Source organism: Syzygium oleosum, unplaced genomic scaffold (genome assembly GCF_021117445.2).
Source record: "Syzygium oleosum isolate NSW1041296 unplaced genomic scaffold, Sole_v2.1 Sole_v2.46, whole genome shotgun sequence".
In the NCBI taxonomy this organism is placed as follows: Eukaryota; Viridiplantae; Streptophyta; class Magnoliopsida; order Myrtales; family Myrtaceae; genus Syzygium; species Syzygium oleosum.
The window spans coordinates 1,161,898-1,171,658 of NW_026607530.1; the positions used below are offsets into that span (position 1 = coordinate 1,161,898).

General features: G+C 41.2%; 2 protein-coding genes across 2 annotated transcripts; one reads left to right on the top strand and one right to left on the bottom strand.

Annotated features, from left to right (window-relative positions):
• Nucleotides 1-126: 126 nt before the first annotated feature.
• On the bottom strand, nucleotides 127-4,459 carry LOC115687418 (calmodulin-binding protein 60 F-like). The gene is made up of 7 exons (XM_030612974.2): nucleotides 4,074-4,459; nucleotides 3,355-3,430; nucleotides 3,085-3,143; nucleotides 1,931-2,424; nucleotides 1,446-1,606; nucleotides 1,135-1,338; nucleotides 127-952 (listed from the first exon to the last, which is right to left on the bottom strand). Exons 1-7 carry the CDS (start codon nucleotides 4,184-4,186, stop codon nucleotides 257-259), a joined length of 1,803 nt encoding a protein of 600 aa, XP_030468834.2. The 5' UTR covers nucleotides 4,187-4,459; the 3' UTR covers nucleotides 127-256.
• Nucleotides 4,460-6,887: 2,428 nt separating this feature from the next.
• LOC130136567 (uncharacterized protein At3g27210-like) lies at nucleotides 6,888-8,454 on the top strand. The gene is made up of 3 exons (XM_056306611.1): nucleotides 6,888-6,942; nucleotides 7,177-7,275; nucleotides 7,991-8,454. Exons 1-3 carry the CDS (start codon nucleotides 6,888-6,890, stop codon nucleotides 8,452-8,454), a joined length of 618 nt encoding a protein of 205 aa, XP_056162586.1.
• The last annotated feature ends 1,307 nt before the right edge of the window (nucleotides 8,455-9,761 follow it).

Sequence of the window (9,761 nt, forward strand, 5' to 3'; positions counted from 1 at the left end):
TGCTTCTCAATTCTTTTTATGGCGCAAAACTGTTTCTTGACTTTGAAATGCCAAATTGCCAGTGAAAGTAAAAGCACAAAAAAAAAAAAGCCGGAAAAAGGAGAAGTTAAAGAGCGTTCATGCTGCTTTATTATGCTAAGATATCGCCATTATAATGTCAACCAAAGATATCGCCATTTTAAAAGTGCTCGAGTATCCAACAGAGGGTAACGGGGAGAGGCAGAGAAAGAAAAAGACAGAAACAAAGAAAGAGGGTCTAGGAGTCATCAAGCTCTACAAGCTGAGCTCTTCTCTCTGCAGCTTTCTTCCTAATGAATATGCCCCATCTCAATGCAGCCTTCAGCTTAAGCCAGCCGACGACGGCCTTGCCCGTGCGCTGGCTGCATGTCTGCCGGAGCTGGCAATCCGTCCTACTGTCATACGGATAAGTGAAACTATCCTTATTCGAATAGTGGAAGCTGGGTCCTGTACCGAATGACCTCAGCAGTCTCTGCATATCATCACCCTGCAGCATCTCTGTGCTCCTGAGCCGAATTTCCTCCGCAAACAAGTCTCCGGAATAATTAGTCCCCCCAATCCCCGGAGTTGCGGCGGACAAGAAATCTGTACCAACACTGGGAAATGCTACTTGTGGAGCATCTAGAACTTGAGTTGCAGTTTGATGAAGTCTAACAACTGGAAGTTCCATGAGCGGAGAAACCGGTGGGCAGATATTCTGAACTTGGCACTGCGGGTCTCTTTGTTCACATCGTGATGTGTGTTGCTGCGAGTATTGTGTAGTCGATGTGTAGTGCTGATCTCGCACACTAGCATTCTCGGTTACAGCCTCCGGGAAAACTGAGGATGTTGTTCCTTTCCTTGTACCGGAGATGGAGCTTAGAACTTTGCTGTCATATTCTACAACTTCGTTCCAGTTCTCATAGGCTCTCTTCACCAAGGAATCTACTGAGATCTGTAGACAGAAACAAGGAAAAGATGAGTTGCATATAAAAAAAGGATTCTTTGTCATGATCATTAAGTTGACTAAAACCTTCTCAGCACACGTGTGATGGAAGTGGGGGGAACAACATTTCAAGAAAATAAAAAAAAATCGATTACTCGAGCAAAACTTTTCAATAGCAGAGAAGAACTAACCTTTTGCTTGTGGGTCAGATTTTCCAGAGAGAAGAACTGCCCATCAGTAAGAAAGCCTCTGAGCTCATATATATCGTTGAAGACCACGCCAGTATTATGATTCGCGTCAGTGTAGTATATGTACACCTTCCCACCCATGACGCACGTCTTCGCATGCTCGACTGTATTCTCCCACATTCTGTTTGACATTCCGCTCCCTAGGATCTATAGTTTTGTCGTGATTATCAGTACACACACAGAATAGTCATAGTGTAAGCAGATCAAAGAAAAGATCAAAGAAATACCAATTAACATACTAAGGAAGTCCTTACTTTTCTTAATTTCTGAGGGTCCCCGACAAGAAGCCGTAGAAAATCTTCGACTGTTACGATTTCAGCATTAATTAGCTTCTTATGCAGAGCTCCATCCTTTGCTATTCTGTCCAATCTCCACACCTCGTCATGCAAAGCGGGTGGGTAATGTTTTTTATACACTGAAAAATGCAATCCATGTCATTGTAACTAAATCTGAACCTGCATCAGTGGGCAATAACGACAGCAGAACGGAAAGGACCATCAAGTGGATCATCACACTTGTCTACGATTCTTGTCTTACTAATTTAAGATCCTTATGTTTTTCCACTAGACTTAATGATCTTATCATTAATTCAAAGGGAGGCAGATCATCCAAGTGACTATAAACTGTAACTTGTTATCTAAGAAGTTTCTCACTAGGACTGCAGGAATTTTGCAGCTGTAGCATCTCTATCTGAACTTGTGAAGTGCATGGTCTAGAGAAAAATCAGCTATGAACTCACATTCTCCCCTATGATCTTTAACAGCAAATGCCTCGGTTTTAGCCTCATGAACACGGACCCCTTCACAAGATCCGGCAGCAACCTTCACACCGAGCCTGAACTTTCTGCTCCTTGTCCAGCTGGAATTATCAGTGAAACTAAGTTCCCCAAGAGTTCCAACCCCTTCCTTCAGTATAACCTGGAGATCCCCCATGAGAAGCGGCCTTTTGCCCTCCCGCTCCTTCACTTCGAGACTCTCAAAGTGCTCCTCGCTCCAATCACCTTCAGGTTCGTCATTGAAGTCTCCTTCGAGCACCACGACATTTAGCTTGGCATTCGATGAAGACCCCTCTTGCACCACAAGGCCAGTGGCTCGGTCTATCAACACGACATGAATAGCTGCACCCTGTTCGCCCTCGATCCTCCCACCAGTGAATAGGTGGGGCGGCATTCTGGTCTTAAATTGAAGCTGCATACCTTTCACTTCTGGATTTTGTATTCTAGGTGGGGCTGACCTGTAAAGGGAAATCTGTGAGTCCATACTGTAATAAAACGACCATAGCTGAGAAGTTTGCTCATTGGGTTGTCATCTACAGTTTCAATGTTTTCCACATCTGGTATCTAATTTCAACATGATGTTGGATGTTAGAGAATTGATTTTAATCATGGAGATTGAAGTTTTATGCAAACCAGAATTGCACATTAACTTGAGTAAATTGCGTTACAGAATTTCACAGAAACATTTTGACAGCAGTTAGAAGAATTGCTTGTGATGGAGCACGCTAAGCCTTTTTATGGGATCTAAGCAGAAGAAAACAACTTCTATGCCATCAAGCAAAGCCTTCCTCCTCGCATACCCCCAAAAAACAAGTTGCATTTCGTCTGATGCTTCTGCTACTGCGCTCTTCCAGCAGTAGAGAGTAGTTGCAGCATTCACAAGCACTCTGATTTAACATAATCTTTCAAAGGATAGTAATTAACATATTCAGGATGCTCCTTTCTGCAATGCGAGTATAACTGGTCATTATTTCATCCCATCACGAACTCTACTTGCATTATGCTGAGCACATGCACGATTAGTTCTCTATGTGAGCATGGATATCTCTGTTTCTGTTTGTTTAGTTACTACCACATGCCAGTGTTTGTAACTGGGGTCATTTAACTTAGCGACATACCTTTCAGCCAGCCTAGCATGGCCTAACCTCGTCAATGCCCTCTCTACTTCTTCGCTCACCTGTTTTATAACCAGGAGATAGAATAAATGCTGAAGTGAGTGATGTTTACCTCCTTTTTAACAACTGGCGTGCTCAATGAACTAGTACAATTAAACGACAAATATTTTTTAACATTAGAGCATGTGAAAGACATGCCAAGACAACCCGCATATCATGAAAGAGACCATTTCTCAATGTGTCTATTGTCTAAACGAAGAGGTGATGACTCACAATTCTTCGCAGTAGAGGCTCCAGCGATGAGCAAAACCTTTGCAAACTGTCCACCTTCAAGGCTTCCACGACAATGCTGCACAAACCATACTCTCGATTATCTCAAACTGCCTCCACCTCAAAGTGAACATATTCTTTAAGCTACACAATAAGGTCGTTCGACAAGCCTGAACCTCAAGGCTTCTGCCAACAAAATGCAGGTTAACAGATTTTGGCAGTGTTTCTAGGCAATGTTCTACCATCACATGAGGCACAACCATGCATGTCGATATGTTGAAGTATATTGTCGAATTGATTGATCTGCGTTCATAATGGCACTCTCTCTTTCTTGTAATGTTTGCCCAACCATATGCCAATGCCATTCTCAAGTATCTCAAACAGCTTTCACCTTATAGATTGATCCGGCACAATTTCTACGTTTTTCTCCTTTTTAATAGGACTCTGCATATCATCTTCTACTAAAAAACTAGAAACTGGATTTCATTACAAGGAGCTCACTTCCAAACAAGTTGAGGAGTCAGTATTACTAATCAGAAGTAACTGAAATCACTTGGGACCATATTACTCAATACTCACCACAACTCACAAGTGCTCATGCAAGTCTCTGTACCGCTAAAGTCACTAACTTGATATCACCAGGAATGAATGAGAAATCGAAATCTAACAAATACCCATCATCGGAGAAACATCAGATTACTCAGAAGTGGTGCAGAACAGACCTTCCCAAAGTGGGTAATTTCCGCTTCTTCGATTCACCGACAATGATCGCGTCATCTTCCAAAACACCAGCCCCATGTTCGTATCCTCTCTTCTTGTTTCTTGGACTTTCCATACTTAGCAACGGCCCACACTCGCTAGTAAAATTTCATTTCTCAGTGACTCTGCTCCTGATTTTGGCAACACCTGAAATTTAGCTCTGGGGAGCCTCTCAGGAAGAACAATAAAGGGTTTAACAAAAATGTCAACCTATTTGGAGACTCCAATGTTAGCAGATCCGAAAGAGGCAAAGACAAGCTGCATTCCTGTGACCTGTTTTGGATACCGAAAGATCCAGTCTCAATGCAGCTTGGCTTAGATCTACAATGAATTTATATATTCGATAGTTTAATGCCCCTGAGTGAAGGATATATGTATATTTTATATGTTGATTGCTGTTTTCAGTGCGCTGTCTGAGCGCATGAACGTTGAAAAGAAATTGAAGTATGAGAAACCGCGTTCTTTTGAGGGAAAAAGCCAAGTGTTAGTGAAGGCCACCTGCATCAGGAACTTTGTGATTGCCCTCCTGAAAATGACATGATTTGTTTCAACACGTCGTATAGAATAACTCCATGGACAAAGTCAATCACTGTGTATCACCTGAAAATCTGGTGGGGTAGCATGTGCAATTACATTGAAACTTGTTGCCCCAAATACAAGAACATTAGGGGTTGATTGTGAGAAAAGTACGAAACCTAGGCGCGTTGTAGAAAAAACCGATAGATCGAACTGAACTATATGAAAACATTAAATCTTTTGATTTGACAAAATTGAGTTTGATATCTCCCAAACAAAATCAAAACTCATCAACCACCTGTACAATTTTAATAACAGATACTTAGGTGTAGATTGATAATTCGCTCACGAAATCATGTAGTCTTAGATTTGGAAATTGAATGAAATGATGGAAAGTTGTTGATTGGGCTGACATATTTGTCTGTGAAGAATGAAACTCAGATTATTAGATATTAAGATTGCCATTTATCGAATGCACAATAACATATCGACCTTGAAATAATGTCTTTAGGAATACGAGAAATCGATATATTGTTTGGATGAGAGGTTTAGCTTTATCAGTTTGCTTTGATTACCATCTGAGTAATCTTTCAGATCGATGATTTTGTAAGCATATATTAGCAGAGCCAAATTGAACTACGCGTTGTATGCCGACCGGAGCTAAACAATTTAGTCAGAGGAGTTGCCATGAATTAAGGACGATCAAGCAATTTTAGATGTGAAAATGGCAACTCTTTATCTATTTTAGTACAGAAAAGGAATTCATCTGTGTCATTAACGAGGGCATGAACATTTTCTTAAACTAGTTACATCCTCATCGAGAATTCTTCAATGTCGATTACTACCTCGCTTCTTAGTTAAACAATGTCTTAGTCAACCCCTTGTTCACAGAAAGTGAAATTCGATTAATGGCAGGAAAGCTTTCTCCTTATTACTTGCTAATTTGGGAAAGTGTCGATCCCCCTCATACGTGGATGTAAGAATTATACTCTAAGTTTGAGCTTAAGTTTCGCTTATCCTTCAACTTTAGGATATCGTTTGTATTTATAGAGTTTGTATTTATAGAGTTTGTCTTCTAGCTATTACAGTAATTACATGAGATAAGAATGGACTAATTTAAAATATAGTAACTAGAGTAATAACTACATCCACAGTAATAACTATAGTAATAACTAATTGAGATAAGAATGGACTAATTCAAAATATTTTGAGTTTGAACAAGTCATGCATTGTTATCCTTAACAGGCCCCCACAAGTTCAAGGTGGTCTTCTTGATGATCTTCAACTCGGATATGAGCATATCATGACAACACCTTGTAAGAGGCTTGGTGAAGATATTCGCTATTTAGTCACGTGTAGATATGAAGTGAACCTCAAGTTTGCGTTGTGACACTAAATGGCGGACGAAGTGAAAGTCTACCTTAATATGCTTTGTTAGAGCATGAAAAACGTGGATTCACCGTAAGATGTGTTGCCCCTAGGTTGTCGCACCAAAGGATAGGAGATTTTGATTGAGAGATGCCCAAATCTTGTAATAGTGATTGCAACCGTACCACTTCCGCCGTGGCGTTTGCCAATGCCTAATACTCAGATTCGGTTGAGGAACGTGCAATGGTATGCTGCTTTTTGGTTGACCAAGAAATTAGATTTTGACCCATATAAATTGCATAACCTCCTGTTGAGTGCCTATTAGTTTTGTCCCAGAACCGGTTCTGAAACCAGAAATCAGAACCAAAAAAAAGTTGGTTTTTCGTTTCTTGAACAAAACTCAGAACCATTTCTGAGGAAGTCGTTCTCTTCAAAACATGTCTCTCGTCTCCTCTCATCTCTCTGATCTGCCCGTCTCTCTCTGAACTCTCTCTGTCGCCGTCGAGAGGAAGCCGGCCGCTCGTTCGCTCGCTCCGACCGAGAGGAAGCCAGGGCCGCTCGCTCCTGCTCCACGTAAGCTCCGATCCTCCGCTCGTTTGCTCGCTCTCTTTTCTGGATTTGGAAGTCGCCGTGATCAGGGGGTCAGCTTCCGCCTCGCCCAGGCCGGCGGTCGGCCTGGGCGAGGTCGAGCGGCCTCCCCAGATCTGGGCGACGGCTGGGCCGACCGCCGGCCTGGGCGAGGCCGCTCGGCCTCCCCAGTCTGGGGAGGACGCTCGGCCTCGCCCAGGCCGGCGGTCGGCCTCGCCGTCGCCCAGACCTGGGCGACCGCGAGGTCGACCGGCGGCCCCGCCATGGCCGCTCGGCCTGGGCGACCGCGAGGTCGACCGGCGGCCATGGCGAGGCCGCTCGGCCTCCCCAGATCTGGCCTCCCCGCTCTATTAGAGAGCGGTGATGATGTTTGCAGCACTAGTTTTTCTGCTTTGTTGTCTTTATAATTAGCTGACTAAAGGAATAAACTATCATGTAATTACTGGTTTTGATCTTTGAGCTGAGTGGGTCAATGTGCTTTGCTTCTCTTGATGCCTAAATCTGAATGCGTGCTTTGTGTTTTTCCTAGGTGTGGTTTAATTTTCTTATATTGTCAATGCTTGAACTGGAACAATATATCTTTGTCAAATGCAGGCAGTAAAGAGGATGTTTTCTTCGATTCGAAGCCCTGGTTAGAGTACGACTGTGAAGATGTTTTTTCAGTGTCAATGGTGACATGTGTGGTGGTTCGTGGTTTGTTTAATGTTTCTTTAGTTGCCTGCTTCATTTATCAATTTAAGTTGCTCTTGGTTAAGGAGGACGCTTTTAAGCTACCGCCACTCCTTTGATTTCCCTCTAAAAATGGCAGGGTTTAGACAACAATCTTAGCACTCTCACTTAATTAGTATGCACCACTCACTCTCCCTCTCTCTCTCTCTCTCTCTCTCTCTCTCTCTCTCTCTCTCTCTCTCTCTCTCTCTCTCTCTCTCTCGGGGTAGGGGCGATGAATTGGGTGTTCAGTCTTCTATTGAGCGAATTGATGGAAATCAATTGAAGTCTCTTAAAAATGTACCTGAGACCATCTTGACATTAAGAACAGGGGCTGCAACTAGCACTGATCTCTAATCGATTGATAATTGTCCAGCCAAAGTGCAGTTGTCCAACTCCATACCTGATATAGCATCATGAACTTACCTAAAGTCTCTCATCATCTTTATGAGTTTGCTTTTAATCATCATATGCCTTAAAGTTAACAACTGCATGGAAAATTCTGTCATTTAGCTATGCAGATTTTCCTGACTCTTATATTTATTCAATCCTAAGGAAGAAAAATAACAAGAGAAGGAGCAAGATTTTGCTTTACTCACGAGATATGCTGTTTATTGTGTCATCATTTTCTTTCCTGGCTTATATCATTCTATAATACTTTTTTGTATTATTTGTGTGCTCATTCTTGTTTCTACTGCAGATTTCACTCCTTCTCGTGGGAGTACTCCTTCCCGTGGAAACACTCCTATCCACCCATCCTTATTCAGGGGAACACAATTGGTTAAGAATGCCCCTCGGGACAAAGCACCTGTCCTTGTTCCCAAGCCTTCCCCAACAAGTAAGAAAAAGAAACTCGCTGAACTTTTCCGAGATAGCCTCACGGATCAAGAAGATGTTGCCGATCATGATGCTTCGGCTCACAAAGCTATGGCAGAAGAAAAGGCTGAAGCCAAGCCAACTATACTCGATGTTCTTCTGATCTCTGATCAAGGAACGCCTTCCACTTTCATGTGTAGCGGCGAAAGGACTCCTAATGGAGACCATGTGATGGAGGAGCAGAAACCGGTTAGAACTGTGACTTGTTGCCTCCCTAGATTGTCTTCATACGGCGGTTTTACTGAGAGGAATAAGAAGATGAGCTCTGCAATAACCGTGCATGATTAAAATGTTCATCAGTTTGAGCTTTATTTGGCGGAAGTCGGGATCTCTTGTGCTAAGAGACTGTGTATAGTCTATAGAGGTCTTAAATCTTGTGTGCATGCTGCTATCTTATGCAAAAGCATGTATATTGCAAACTGAGGCAACTGACTCGAGTATTTGACTCATAGCAAATTTTCTTTTCGCTTGATCATGTCTACCTTGATATGTTCCTGGATTATATTTCTGAAACTTCTGTCGTATTCTACATGTAATGAGCAAAAAGTGCTCCTTCCATAGTCAATTATCAGGAACAGAGAAAATTGAATCAGGAAGTAACTTGTCTCTGACCTTGGTGAAGACCAAAAACTCCTCGGAAGTGAGATCCACTCGGATAGTAGCAGAAAAGCCATAGTCCTATTTATAGATTGTGGAATCTTCTTCACAAATTGCCACAAAATAAAACGGAAAAGAAAAGGCGAGCTTCGACGTAATGCAAAAGTGTGGGAGTGAGAACTACAGATGGATGAATCACAGTTGATAGCTTTGTTTCAAAGACAAGCTTTAGACCTTTGTAACCAACATATCCTTTGCTTTGCGGGAAATGCAAACACTGAACACCCTCAATTGCCATCTGAGTAAATTAAAGCATGCCTTGATACGTTATCATTAGCCAGTGACCCCTTCTTTTCTTTTCAGTGATTACCACCACGTACGGATGTGATTAAAGTTCTTGAACATTAATTTCTTCACCAAACATCAAGTGACGAGGGGCTGTCTTAGATTTTTTATTTTTTTTTGGGAATCTCAAAAAATTAAATTTCTCTTGAAATGGTTAGCCACTGTATTCTGCTCATTCCGAAGTTTTGAAATTTTTAATTTTTAAAATTTTTGGCATCTCAAAAAATTAAAATTTACTCAAAAAGTGACTACATGTATTCACCATTTTGTGAAATTTTGAATTTTTTTTATTTTTTATTTTTTGGGCACCTCAAAAATATAAATTTTACTCAAAGTGGGACTATAGGTATTCTAAGAATTTCGTGAAATTTTGAAATTTTTGATTTCTTGATTTTTTTGAAAAATTAAACAAATTTCTTATTTTCCCGAAATCTGAATTTTTTTATTTTCTCGACATTTTGATGATTTTTTCTGGAATTTTTCAATTTTTTGGGATTTTCTGAATTTTTTTTGAGATTTTTATGAATTTTTCGGATTTTTTAATTATTTTTATTCCATTTCCAAAAAATGGATTTCTATTCCCTGGAAATAGAATTTTCTATTGTTTATCAAACGGGTTTTTGTTTCGTGAAATAGAAATTTTGTCTTTGTTA